The 15,290-nt window shown below is 38.9% G+C and overlaps 2 protein-coding genes across 12 annotated transcripts in view; both read left to right on the forward strand.

Annotated features, from left to right (window-relative positions):
* tiam1a (TIAM Rac1 associated GEF 1a) overlaps positions 1–1,648 on the forward strand; it is a 108,215-nt gene extending 106,567 nt beyond the window's left edge. For 4 of the 6 annotated variants that reach the window (XM_079804073.1, XM_079804075.1, XM_079804072.1 and 1 more), the window contains one exon: positions 12–1,642. In XM_079804073.1, the coding sequence (XP_079660199.1) occupies positions 12–532 (521 nt within the window). In that variant the 3' untranslated portion in view covers positions 533–1,642. Of the gene's footprint in view, positions 1–11 lie in introns of all 6 variants that reach the window. The other 2 variants (XM_079804076.1, XM_079804077.1) reach the window with 1 other exon arrangement.
* A 6,741-nt stretch (positions 1,649–8,389) lies between these two features.
* The window catches only part of grik1a (glutamate receptor, ionotropic, kainate 1a), a 101,288-nt gene continuing 94,387 nt past the window's right edge, over positions 8,390–15,290 (forward strand). The window contains exon 1 of one of the 6 annotated variants that reach the window (XM_079804088.1): positions 8,390–9,085. In XM_079804088.1, coding sequence (XP_079660214.1) covers positions 9,001–9,085 — 85 coding nt within the window. In that variant the 5' untranslated portion in view covers positions 8,390–9,000. The remainder of the gene's footprint in view (positions 9,086–15,290) is intronic. The other 5 variants (XM_079804083.1, XM_079804087.1, XM_079804085.1 and 2 more) reach the window with 5 other exon arrangements.

Genomic DNA, 15,290 nt, shown 5'->3' on the forward strand with positions numbered 1-15,290 from the left:
TTTATCTGCAGCTTCAGACCCATCTCGAACCCTCGGCTGCCGGAAGCTGATCCGTAATCGTTTCACCATAGACACAGGTGTGATTTTCGATGATGGCTCGTCCCAGGACCTGTCACCCATCACCCCGACAGAGTCCCCGTTGTCGTCTTCGCTCCAGAAACCCCAGCAGCCCATCCAAGACACGGACCGCTGGGTGGAGGATCAGTTTGACCTGCAGCACTACGAAAACCAGGGCGACGTGAAGGAGACGGACATTCTCAGCGACGACGATGAGTACTGCCAGTCCGTCCGGGCCCCTTCCTCCGAGCCGAGCCTGGAGGAATCCTTCGAGGCCCTTTTGGTGGAAGAAGATGAAGTCAAGGGTCTTAACGGACTCTCGGAGGACAAATCTCCAAAATCCCAAGCCCCCCCAAAGTTGACCCTCCTGAGAAAGCAGTGTGCAGTGGAGGGCGTCGCTTCCGAGAGGGACTGTGAGGTTATTTGGGTTCGCAGGGACGATTTTAAAAACAGCTGCAACAGCGACATCTTCTGAGCGGAGAGAGAGAATGCCTTCACGGACACGATGCACTGACAATCCTTCTGAAAGCCAGAACTGAAGAACTTGCACCACACAAAACTTCTTGAGATGCTTCAAACCACTCCATCCTTATTAAGTCCAAACATCAAAAGGAACATTCAAAGATGCCAACTGTATAGCCAATGTATTTATAGAGGCTTCATACTGACAGACAACAGGCAGCTACATGTTATTTTAGTTGATCTTGTTGTATTTTTGTTATTTGGTTTCAAACACAAGATCGTGGTCAATCTGTTCAGTTGTGCTTCATATCCTCCTTTTTTTAATTCAGGGATTTGTGACTTAACGCTTCGTATAACCTCGCTAGTTCTTTGTAATGGCTATACGCAGGTGATTTTATCGAGCGTGGCGACATACCCTGGAAGTGTCACGACAGTTTCGACTAGCTGTTGAATGGCGTTCCTGTTACAAACCCAACAGTTCCTCGCTTGCTATCTTTGTTCCCTTTTATTTATAGGTCACCAGCAACCCAGTATTAAGGATCACTGTTCACCAAACACGCAGAGAAATGTTCTTCTACTTGAAAATTAAAGTAAGAACTGCAATAATATAAAGTTTTTCGGTTATGAAATCAAACTACCCATAGTCCTCTCTCTCTATGGGCTTTGGTGTGCTTGTAAAATTCAACAGCCAGACATTTAGATAGGCATTATAATTCGAAGCACCCCTACAAAGTGGTAAATGTAGCAGATCTGTCCTGTTCATACTTGGTGAGAATGAGATTTTAAAGAGTTTGAGTCTTTTATGGTATTTTGTAGAATGATAAAGTTGGACACGTTACACCCTGCAAGTGTATTTTTAACATATGAGATGCCCTTCGACGTGAAACGCAATCACTGCACCCTTTTAATGAAATCGACTATTTAAGACAAAAGTGTAAAAATCCTTGCTTTTACCCTCTGCCTTTTTAAGACTGTGTATGTTCATACTGTGGAAATAATTAACCTAAAATAAATTTTCCTAATTTATATTTGCAGTTTTATCCAAATAACTTTGTATGTGGTCTGTTCTTTGTCAACACGGCACCCATGTGCGGTGTTTGAAATAAAGTTGGGTGTGGTTTTTAAACGCAGTGGCTTGTCTTGTTAAAAAATACAACGAATATAGATGTTTTAGCAGGTTATGTCCACATGCAAACATACTGAAAGCTAAGGCTTCAGGTTTCACGCAATGGCCGGTGTTGTATGAAATCTTACTTTCTTGTGAAAATTTGACTTCTCTGCTTCTGATTGGTTCATTCAGTGGAGAAGCTGCTACCTGATTGGTCCCTATCTCTAATCCTTATTCAAAACCTGATAGGGAGAAGCAGTTGACATAACCACCAGAAGGTGGCAGTGACGCCCTGTGCCAAGGCCAACTTTCCCCTCATGAAAATACGTCAACGAAATTGCTTTACCGAACACAAAACAAAAGTTGTACAATGTATTTTCTGCATTTTTCCACCCGCAGAAGGGGAACAGATGAGTCATATTAAATGGGCACTGAGCCAGGGCCAGCATTTCCTCATCTCTCCTGCGGGTTATTTTTGTCCTTTGTATTTTTTGATGAGGCAACAGTGTTTAAGCTCAGCCACTTTTATAGCTAGATGAAACGCCATTAGTTCCTGATCTTGATCAGTTTGTATCCTAGTTCGTTTTCTTTTTCTTTTTGGTGTGATGTTCAGGTTTTCCGCATTTTCTTAGTCTGGTGTGTAAATATTAGGGGCTCACTTAAATATTAGCCTAGTTTATTTTTTTTTATTTAATTATTTTTTTTGGACACATTTCTCAATACCCTACTTAGGTCTCTTTTTTTCTTCTTCTTCTTCAAAACTCTTCACACAGTTATCCTAACTTTCAGCTTGGCACAGCAGTTGATTTCACATTCAAAATGCACTGAAACTACCCCAAACATTTTATTCATGTCTCAAATCATCTCTGCCATAACACTAGCAAATGTTCATGTTACATGGTTCATATTTTACATTACAGTACAAAATAATCCCCAGGTTTCCCCTTTTGGTGATGTTTGTGCCAAAGTGAGAAAATAATTCATGTAAATTGAAAGATGTCATCGTTGAATGCATTTTGTGCCAAAGCAATGATAAACGATCCACAGTTTAGCTCACGTAGACTTCTGTTGTCAGCACGTTGTGAAGTTTCAAGTTTTGAAAAAGTAATTAAGTATTGGGAAATCCTAGTCCTAACAATTGTGTGTGTGTGTGTGTGTGCGTGCGTGCGTGCGTGTGTGTGTGTGTGTGTGTGTGTGTGTGTGTGTGTAAAAAAAAAAACTTAACCATACCACAAAACCTGTGCCTAACCTTAACCGTATCCCGCCTCAATAGCAGCAAAAGTGTACCTTTTTATAATTTTTTTTGACGCTTATTGTAAAAAATAATATACGCAGATCAGGCATAACATTATAAATGATCATATTGTGTTGGTCCCCCTTTTGCTGCTAAAACAGCCCTGACCCGTCGAGGCATGGACTCCACTAGACCCCTGAAGGTGTGCAGTGGTATCTGGCACCAAGATGTTAGCAGCAGATCCTTTAAGTCCTGTAAGTTGCGAGGTGGGGCCTCCATGGATTGGACTTGTTTGTTCGGCACATCCCACAGATGCTCGATTGGATTGAGATCTGGGGAATTTGGAGGCCAAGTCAACACCTCAAACTCGTTGTGCTCCTCAAACCATTCCTGAACCATTTTTGCTTTGTGTCAGGCCGCATTATCCTGCTGAAAGAGCCACAGCCACCAGGGAATACCGTTTCTATGAAAGGGTGTACATGGTCTGCAACAATGCATAGGTAGGTGGTACGTGTCAAAATAAAATCCACACGGATGGCAGGACCCAAGGTTTCCCAGCAGAACATTGCCTAAAGCATCACACTGCCTCCATCGGCTTGCCTTCTTCCCATAGTGCATCCTGGTGCCATGTGTTCCCCAGGTAAGCGACGCACACGCACCCGGCCATCCATGTGATGTAAAAGAAAACGTGATTCATCAGCACAAGCCACCTTCTTCCATTGCTCCATGGTCCAGTTCTGATACGCACATGCCCACTGTTGGTGCCCTGACTGGTCTGCGGCTATGCACATGTGTATTCTGACACTTTTCCATTAGAACCATTATTAACTTCTTGAGCAATTTGAGCTACAGCCTTCGCTCCCCATGTGCATCAATGAGCCTTGGCCGCCCATGACCCTGTCGCCGGTTCACCACTGTTCCTTCCTTGGAGCACTTTTGATGGATACTGACCACTGCAGACCCCACAAGAGCTGCAGTTTTGGAGATGCTCTGACCCAGTCGTCTAGCCATCACAATTTGGCCCTCAAACTCGCTCAAATCCTTACGCTTACCCATTTTTCCTGCTTCTAACACATCAACTTTGAGGACAAAATGTTCACTTGCTGCCTAATATATCCCACCCACTAATAGGTGGCGTGATGAAGAGATAATCAGTGTTATTCACTTCACCTGTCATAATGCTATGCCTGACCTGTGTAAATGGGACCCATATTAGTTTGGTCTTTTTTCTCTTAAATTTAAAAAGGTGTTTTCTCAACTTTATAGACCTTTACCACAGATTTTGATCATATTCATCTGGGCAGCATTTTAAACATCTAATGCGCCATAATGTTGGGAAATCATTTTCTGCTCTGCTGTAAAGAAAACATTTTTATTTAGAAAATGAACCACCATTTACACGTGTTTACTGTCAATAAAACACTCATACGACCAGTTTTCTAGTACCATGAGTTCCATTAAAGGAAAAAGAAATAAGATGTGCCATTTGCTAGATAGCACATCACATTTCTATTTCAGGTAGCTGTCTGGCCATGAGAGTCTGAGGGAAGAAGAATGTTACCACAACAACAAACTCAGGGACAGTTGTTCCACATAATGACGTAAATCTTAGAAATTTACACAGATAAACTAACTTTTCTAACATTCCCATGCGGCCCTTCTCAGTCCAGCTCTGATTCCACGCAGTGTCTTGGAGAAATGTTATCCACCGTCAAGTAAGAACGAGTTTTAAATGATGTTTTAGATGATGAATTTTGACCAGCTAGTTGGACTTCCTGATCATTGCATGGGTTGCGATGATTAGTAGTGACTGATTTGGCTTATAGATAAGACTTTTTATGTTTTTTTGTTTGTTTTTTACAATCGCTAGGACCCATTTCTCAATATTACAACAGCAGTCTACGTGAGCTAACCTGTGGATGGATTATTTATTATTGCTTTGGCACAGAATGCATTCAATGACTACACATTTCAAGGGACATGAATACATTTCTCACTTAGACACAAAATCTCTATGCACTTATTCAGGCCAATTTGCACATTTACATACTCTTTTCCTAATACAAAATTGAATAAGACAGCAATTTGCTACACTAATGCAACATTTAAAGTGGTCATGAACTGGCTTTTTTATTTTTTTATACTGTTGTCTGAGGTCAACTTATTGCGTTCGCATGGTTTTTACATTCAAAAACATCATAATGAATAAGTAAAAGGCTATTATCTTGGTTTTGAGGCTCTCTGAAGACACGCTCGGTTTTGATGGGCGTGTCGCACTGAAGACTTGGAAGTAAACGCCCACGGCTAGGATTGGATAAGATTTGCATATTTAATGAGCCTCTGCTCCCCCTGTCAGTGACAGCCAGTGTTGCTAAGTCCGCGGTTTTCCCATGGAATTGGGCTACTTCAACACGGTTGCCGCGGGCTGTTTATCATGTCCGTCGGTTGAAGCGACCCCAATTATGTGATATTTTGCCCTGGGAAAGCGAATTTTAGCAGGCAGCCCTGCCAAAAAGACCTCCAAATCCTGAAAATGCGATTGGGCTTGTTTTGGGCTAGTTTTGAGTAGCAATAGGGCGGGTTTTGTTGTGAAAACCTGGCAACCCTGGTGACAGCGTGTGGCAAACGGCAACCGGAATGAATCGCCCAGCCCACAGCCAGGGCTCGCAAAATGTCTTTATCAAACAAACACAATGATTAATCTCTCATCCACCCACGATTGACTGGAATTATATTTTTTTATTAACGTTACTTGGCCCGCCTGATCGATGAATATAACCGCGAACCGTACACACACACACACCACGCGCGCCCTTCAAATATCGAGTCAAGAGAGTGAACAACGCACATCAAGACAGTAATGAACCAAGAACACCACAAATAAAGTATTCTCCAGCCTGTGACAGCATGCTATGGTATGTTCTGTTAGACACGTACACATAATCCATAGATATCAAACAATCTGTAACAATACTATCACATATAAAAAACATTCTTTACTCACATTAGTGTGTTGCTTCATTCGTTCATGTAATCTCATCCTGTCTGCAAATCCAGTCTCTTGTTTACAAACGACTCTGTGGTTAAATTAACATATGTGCAATGTCTTCCCCACGTGAGCTGGATATTCATTAAAAATAAAGTTCATCCATGCATTCGTAATATTGGAATCCGAATGCTTAAAAATCAGAATCCGAAAAGCTTATGTGGTATGTTTACTGCTTAGAAATTCAATGTTGTTTAACCCTATGCTGCTCTTAGCTGTTATGTTAGTGGCACGAGTTGGTGGGCGGGGCTACAGAATCATGCGTTGTTCTTCTTCTGTTGAGGCGGTGCTTCACTACACTCTCACGTCATAGCCGGGCACATTCTGAGATCGATCGTTTGCTGGGCCTGGTGTCAATAAAAGCTGTTCTTTGACTAACAAGGAAGTTTTCAGCTCTGAAACTTACAGGATATTCTTATATTACCATCACCTTTTATATATCAAAAGCTCAAGGGAAAGTTGATTTCTCAATTCATCACCCCTTTAAATATATTCTGAATCTAAAAAATTAAATACTATCAAAACTATTCGATGTATCAGAAAACCTACACAGGTGTTAGCCTTTCAGTTTAATTACCTATTATCTATATTCTATACACTAGAGATTGTAGAGATTGAGACACTAGAGATTGATTGATCCCAAAAAAAAGTTGGTTAGGAGAACTGTGTGAAGAGTTTTGAAAAAGTGGCCTAAGCATTGAGAAATGTGTCCTAGCGATTGTAAAAAAAAAAAAAAAAAAAAAAATGCATTTCTATTCTTTCCACACACTGCTGACTAGTCAATTATAATGAATAATAAAGCATAAATCTGTCAATAAATGCACTCAGATGAAGATGCGACCATGCATTATTGGAAAAGCTCCAGGACTGAAATTGAAATTCTTCTTTACTTCTCTCCTAACAGCCACAGCCGACCATCAATATGAAGAAATCATGGATGAGTCGTTGAATCCCACAGATGACACATTCATCCAACTGAGGCGAGGAAGAATCCTCTGTGTTGATATAGTAGCTTTGATTTTTGCTTCTTTTTTTTGGCTTTCTCTGTGTAGCCGTGATCACCGGACTACCGAGGTGGAGACACTGAACATGGAGGACTATGGAAATGCTCTTTTAACCAGGATGCCAGTTCATTAACATGTAAAGCCTATTTAGATCCAGCCCTGTGGTCAGCTCGTTACTTTATAACTCTCTTTTTGGTTCTGGCTGCGGCTGCATGGATCACTTCACTCGTGAGCGTTCAGTGCACCCGTCCTGACAGAGCCAGGTGCTGCCTGGTTGGAGCAGCCTGTTTGCACCTGCTCGCTTCACTCACTACTCTCATCCCTGTGTCCTGGACGGCACTCAGCAACTTCCATGCCGATCATGGTCTGAGCTCCATTCGGTTCCACATGGGGGAGGCTCTGTTTGTAGGCTGGCTGGCCTCGTGTTTGCTATGCCAGCCTAGACTCTCATGCAAATGCATGCCTTAGTGAATTGTAAAAATGGTTGACTTGGTGACAGAAGTCTTTTTTAATTAGACATTGTCTTTTTTAATTAAATAAAAAATAAGTAACTGAAAGTATACTTTAAAGGGATAGTTCACCCCAAAATGAAAATTAGCCCATTATTTACTCACCCTCAAGTCATCCTAGGTGTATATGACATTCTTCTTTCAGACAAATACAATCAGTTATATTTAAAAATGTCCTAGCTCTTCCGAGCTTTATAATGTCAGCAAATGGCTGTTTCACCCAAAAATTTAGTTATATTAAAGGCCTTTATTAAAGATTATATTTAAGGCCTTTATTAACCCCCTGGAGCCGTGTGGAGCACTTTTATGATGGATAGATGAACTTTTATGGACTTTAAAACAGAAACAGCCATTCACTGCCATTATAAAGCTTGGAAGAGCAGGACATTTTTTAAATATAACTCCGATTGTATTCGTCTGAAAGAAGAATGCCATATACACCTAGGCTAGGATGACTTGAGGGGTGAGTAAATCATGGGATAGTTTTCATTTTTGGGTGAACTAACCCTTTAATGTGTGCCACGAGCCCTCAACTAGAGCCTTTCATGTTTAATTTAGTCAAATAACATCTTAGTTTTCTTTCTGCTGCTTCTTCCTTCGCCATAGGGGCTGTTATAAGATTTGCCCAACAGGTGGCGTTGTGTTCCACCATTTGGCAATTCACTGTGGCGTTGGTAAATCAGATTCAATTTACCGAATCGGTTCGTTCCAAATCAATCAAAAGTGATTCCAGATGTATTATACGTTTGATATTTGATGATTATCACTATTTTCACTATTAGGTTATGTAAATATGTCAAAAGTTGTGATTACTGTTCCAACATTTTAGTTAGTAATAGGTTAACAATAACATTATTATTATTATTAAGAAGATCATAATAGTAGTAAAAAATAATATGAGCCTACATCTTTCACAGTATTGCTTAACAAAGTCAACCCTTTCAGTCAAGCGTTCTACAAACGCTTTTCGAATCGAGTCAAGAATCGGTTCAAAACATTTCGTGCGAACAAGACAGCGTCACTATTATTCTGAGGACTCTCTTATTCATGCATGTTTTTGGAACATGAAGTGAATGCGAACAACTAACTTCCCATGACGGCATTCAGCTAGCTAATTTTACCTCAAAGATTGTCTCAATGTGGCTAGTTTTGGGGGGGAAATAATTTAAGACCCTGGAAAAAAGTCTGTGCGGACTTTAAAATGAAGATAACACCGTGAGAAAGCCAAACGCTGAGCAGATTTTGCTTTAATCCTGCGTCTGGATCATGTGTCGGTCAGTGGCACGCGCTCTTTACTATCCTCGCAGTGCGCGTGCGGTGTGCTACAAGTATCTGAAGCGATGAACGGGGGATATCAGCACAAAATCTTACCTGAAATATCTTGAAGACTCATTACATTGTGGATTTTCCGGTAAAGGATGATAATGTGTTGTTTTTGAGGCAATAACTTGTTTTTTCGAGGAGCTGTTTCCATTGCGCGCGATGGGAGGTGAATGGTTGATGAGCGCGCGCTGTGGTACACTAAATCCAGTTTTATGACATGAAGTTTTTTCATTTTTACATATTTTGATTACAAAGCTATGGATAAGCGCAAAAGACTGTTATTTTTCCTTTTTGACTTGATGACAAAGTTTTACTTCAGTGACCAGCAGGTCATACGAATCGGTAAGTGATTTTTCTATCATGTCTCGTTCATTGTTGTTGTCACCTGCAGTTACTTGTTAATTTATAAACTTTCAGTGTTCAGCATCGCGTCTCTGCTGTCACGACAATGCTTAATCGACTTGAAAGTGTTTTTTATTGCTAGTCTCAAAATAGACCATCTTCTATTTATTTTTGTGACCTCTAAATTTATTCTGTGCAGTTGTTGTATCTGCATATGCATATAATATAAACTTCATATTTATTGATATTATCAGCATTGTCATTGATATAGCTACTATGTTCCAGAACTCAAACTAAGGGTTAAAACTTTCTACAAATTGGGATGAAAGCATTAACAAAGATAGGTCTCTCAAAGTCCATTGTTCTGTATTTGACCTTTCAGAACTGTCTTTGATGAGCCATCTTGAAAGTAAACAAACAATAAATGCATTCCTCATTTAATATTAAACCATCATCATCATCATCATCATCATCATCATCATCACTAAAATGAGATTTGAGAGATTTGATCACTGGCTGCCCTCTGTGTGTTATTGAGATAAAGCCTGCTGTAGTGACATAGAGAACAGTTTGTATGATGATTGCTGCTGTCTGACTGTCTGACTTTGGCATCACGGTAAATCCCCAAAGCAGTTTTAACAACCTACATTAATCCTCTTTCCTACCCAAGACTTGATTTGATGTTTCTCTCCAAAAGATGGGACTTCAGTTGAAACAGAATGCTTTGGGTATTGCTTCTGTGGGGTGGATTGTGAAACAGAGTTGGAAATACTATTTTATATACACCGATCAGGCATAACATTATGACGGGTGACATGAATAACACTGATTATCTCTTCATCACGGCACCTGTTTATGGGTGGGATATATTAGGCAGCAAGTGAACATTTTGTCCTCAAATTTGATGTGTTAGAAGCAGGAAAAATGGGCAAGCGTAAGGATTTGAGCGAGTTTGACAAGGGCCAAACGACTGGGTCAGAGCATCTCCAAAACTCCAACACAATATTAGGAAGGTGGTCATAATTTTATGCCTGATCAGTGTATAAACACATAAATATATAATGTATACATATATATATATACACACACACACACACACACACACACACACACACACACACACACACACACACACACACACACACACACATATATATATATATATATATACATACATAAATAACATTTTTGTTTTATTCTATAAACTACTGACAACAATTCTTCCAAATTCCAAGTAAAACATTGTCTTTATGAAGGACGCACGACTCAAGCCACGTACAAGGTTATCCTGGACGAAAAAAAATGGCTTCCTTCTGCCTCTGACAATGTTCCCCAACTTGAAGAATTTGTTTTTCCCAAAGGACATTGCTCCATGCCACACAGCCAGATCAATCAAGGTGTGGATGGAGGACTGCCAGCTCAAGACCCTGTCATAGCCAGCCGAATCTCCAGACCTAAACCCCACTGAAAACCTTTGGAATGTGCTCAAAAGAGATAGGGAAGGTCACAAGTCATTAAACAAAGCCAAGCTGCTTGAATATTTGTGCCAGGAGTGGCATAAAGTCACCAAACAGCAATGTGCAAGACTGGAAGAGCATGCAAAGACACATGAAAGCTGTGATTGGAGGGTTATTCAGGGTTATTCCACCAAATATTGACTTCTTAACTCTTCCGAAGGGAAAACATTAGTATCGTGTTGTTTAAAAATGAATATAAACTTTTCTTTGCATTATGCAAGGTCGGAAAACATGGCATCTTTTTTTTTATTTTGACCAGTTGACCAAAATGTTTTTTCTTGAGATTTGGAAGAAGCGTTGTCAGTAGTTAATAGAATAAAACAAAAATTTTCATTTTACTCAAACACAAACATATATAAATAGTATTATTCATTATAAGTTATTATTCACTTTTAGATAACAGTCTGTTTAAACTGCAGTTGAAAACAGCTGATATACTGTAGACACACCACCTGATAGGGCTGCACAATATATCGAAATTATCGAAATATCGCAAATGTACATATCGCAACAGCATGCAATATCTGAATGATTTTAATAGGCTACTTCAACATTGTGAAAAGTGTACGTTTTAGGTCGACGCATATAGCAGAGAATAGACTGGGCACACGTCTGTTACTTATGTGACTTTCTTGACGTTAAAAAGAGTTATTAAACGCAATGACTTGCGAAAAACTCCTTGTAGTCTCGCGCTGTCTGCTGTCTGCTGTCTGACACACACACTGAAACGTGCACACAAGCCGCCTCTCTGAAAGCGTATGAAGCGTGTGATTTAGTTCTGTTTCGTGCCTTTTTACATACTCGAACTGTCAAATACACACACAGTTATGTCAAAATGGCTGTCTTGATGAGTATTCATATAAACACAGTCGGTTATGCTTTAAGTGAACGATATCAGTTGGGGAAAGAAACCGAATGTGTGTCAATATTATCCGTGTATTAGGTCTTAAAGTGACAGCCTGCTAATACAATAAACCTGCTAATACAGCAAACCTGCTAATACACTAACCTGCTAATGCTAATACAGTAAACCTGCTAATACAGCAAACCTGCTAATACACTAACCTGCTAATGCTAATACAGTAAACCTGCTAATACAGCAAACCTGCTAATACAGCAAACCTGCTAATACAGCAAACCTGCTAATACACTAACCTGCTAATACAACAAACCTGCTAATACACTAACCTGCTAATGCTAATACAGTAAACCTGCTAATACAGCAAACCTGCTAATACACTAACCTGCTAATGTTAATACAGTAAACCTGCTAATACAGCAAACCTGCTAATACACTAACCTGCTAATGTTAATACAGTAAACCTGCTAATACAGTAAACCTGCTAATACAGCAAACCTGCTAATACACTAACCTGCTAATGCTAATACAGTAAACCTGCTAATACAGCAAACCTGCTAATACACTAACCTGCTAATGTTAATACAGTAAACCTGCTAATACAGTAAACCTGCTAATACAGCAAACCTGCTAATACACTAACCTGCTAATACAGCAAACCTGCTAATACACTAACCTGCTAATGTTAATACAGTAAACCTGCTAATACAGTAAACCTGCTAATACAGCAAACCTGCTAATACACTAACCTGCTGCTAATGTTAATACAGTAAACCTGCTAATACACTAACCTGCTAATACACTAACCTGCTGCTAATGTTAATACAGTAAACCTGCTAATACACTAACCTGCTAATGTTAATACAGTAAACCTGCTAATACAGCAAACCTGCTAATACACTAACCTGCTAATGTTAATACAGTAAACCTGCTAATACAGTAAACCTGCTAATACAGCAAACCTGCTAATACACTAACCTGCTAATACAGCAAACCTGCTAATACACTAACCTGCTAATGTTAATACAGTAAACCTGCTAATATAGTAAACCTGCTAATACAGCAAACCTGCTAATACACTAACCTGCTAATGCTAATACAGTAAACCTGCTAATACAGCAAACCTGCTAATACACTAACCTGCTAATGTTAATACAGTAAACCTGCTAATACAGCAAACCTGCTAATACACTAACCTGCTAATGTTAATACAGCAAACCTGCTAATACAGTAAACCTGCTAATACAGCAAACCTGCTAATACACTAACCTGCTAATGCTAATACAGTAAACCTGCTTATACAGCAAACCTGCTAATACACTAACCTGCTAATGTTAATACAGTAAACCTGCTAATACAGCAAACCTGCTAATACACTAACCTGCTAATGTTAATACAGTAAACCTGCTAATACAGTAAACCTGCTAATACAGCAAACCTGCTAATACACTAACCTGCTAATGTTAATACAGTAAACCTGCTAATACAGCAAACCTGCTAATACACTAACCTGCTAATGTTAATACAGTAAACCTGCTAATACACTAACCTGCTAATGTTAATACAGTAAACCTGCTAATACACTAACCTGCTAATGTTAATACAGTAAACCTGCTAATACAGTAAACCTGCTTATACAGCAAACCTGCTAATACACTAACCTGCTAATGTTAATACAGTAAACCTGCTAATACAGCAAACCTGCTAATACACTAACCTGCTAATGTTAATACAGTAAACCTGCTAATACAGTAAACCTGCTAATACAGCAAACCTGCTAATACACTAACCTGCTAATACAGCAAACCTGCTAATACACTAACCTGCTAATGTTAATACAGTAAACCTGCTAATACAGTAAACCTGCTAATACAGCAAACCTGCTAATACACTAACCTGCTGCTAATGTTAATACAGCAAACCTGCTAATACACTAACCTGCTGCTAATGTTAATACAGTAAACCTGCTAATACACTAACCTGCTAATACACTAACCTGCTGCTAATGTTAATACAGTAAACCTGCTAATACACTAACCTGCTGCTAATGTTAATACAGTAAACCTGCTAATACACTAACCTGCTGCTAATGTTAATACAGTAAACCTGCTAATACAGCAAACCTGCTAATACACTAACCTGCTAATGCTAAAACAGTAAACCTGCTAATACAGTAAACCTGCTAATACAGGGAATCTGCTAATACAGGAAACCTGCTAATACAGTAAACCTGCTAAAACAGTAAACCTGCTAATACAGTAAACCTGCTAAAACAGTAAACCTGCTAATACAGTAAACCTGCTAATACAGTAAACCTGCTAAAACAGTAAACCTGCTAATACAGTAAACCTGCTAAAACAGTAAACCTGCTAATACAGTAAACCTGCTAAAACAGTAAACCTGCTAATACAGTAAACCTGCTAATACAGGAAACCTGCTAATAAAGGAAATCTGCTCATACAGTAAACCTGCTACTGTCTGTCAAACAACAAAAGAAAAAGAGAAAATCACTCAGTGCTCTTGGCTGAATAACCTTTGTATATTTATTATTTATCAATGTATATTTAATTAATGTGAAGACTACTGTTTTTAGTTCTTATTTTTAATAACAAAGATACATTTAATGCTTTTCCCAGACACACAAATGGTATTATTCTCTGTTTTTATTTTTTTTTAAATATCATTTTAATAGATTTTACACACTTAAAGCAATATCATATCGCATATCGCATTATTTAACAAGGTATTGCATATTGCATTTTTCTTCAATATCACACAGCCCTACCACCTGACCATTCAAAATTAATTTGTGAAAACAAAAGGTTTACAAACACTTTCTGTATACGTCAACCTATAGACATGCATCATCCATCTATATATAAACTACAATAAAATTCTAAATGTAGGTTTACTGCAAAGATCCACTCTTAATGTTGGTCATTTTTCCTAGGATGTGTACTTGTACATAGAGCAGGATGAAAGAGTACTTTAGCCCTGATGTAACCTCCTAAATGCCCTATTGATTCCACAGGTATTTCATCAGTTCTGTCCCTGAGGGGACTTGTTTAGAGCACACCAAGTGTGGACCCTCTTTATCTGAGTCATTTGTCAAAGTTTATCAGATATTGTAGGTTTACAGATGTTCTGTCGTCTTGAACACACAGTCTTCTGTCTTAAAGATGGATGTGCATTGGAGCGATGAATCCTATTGTTATATATATACACACAGCCTTACACACACATGAATTTGATAGGACATTGTATAACAGGCTGGAGACACTGGCCCTATGTACTCTCAAAAATATAGGTGCATCCACATGTCATCTGTCATCTGGATGTTATGATTGGCATGTTTCAAAGCGCACGCCACTGGAGACATGCTATATTAGTTTGCATAACAGTGTGAGTGTGCCATAATGGATACATTGACATTCCTTGGCTTTTCACAAATGTTCACATCAGCATTGCATGACAGAGTACAGCTATAGTTTCTGTTTCACAGATGATGAGCAAAGAATGGACTAAAAATAGATGAGATGGATGATAGAGAAGTAAACATGATTTTCAAGGTTTGCTTTTTAAAACAACTTCATTTGACTCCCTCTAATTGTATCCCTCTATTCAGAGAATAAATATATGTATAAAAATAAAAATAAAACCTTGCTTATTAATACAAAAAATATGTTTGGTACTACTTTACTTAAAGTCTTAATGTATAATGCATTAAAGGTAATAATGCATTATATCTTTTCATTAATAATTGTAACCAAAGTTATAATGCATTAAAATATTTGCAGATTCCTTGTTACATCTAAAAATGTGTTGTTTG

Source organism: Gobio gobio (genome assembly GCF_949357685.1).
Source record: "Gobio gobio genome assembly, chromosome: 22".
NCBI lineage: Eukaryota > Metazoa > Chordata > Actinopteri > Cypriniformes > Gobionidae > Gobio > Gobio gobio.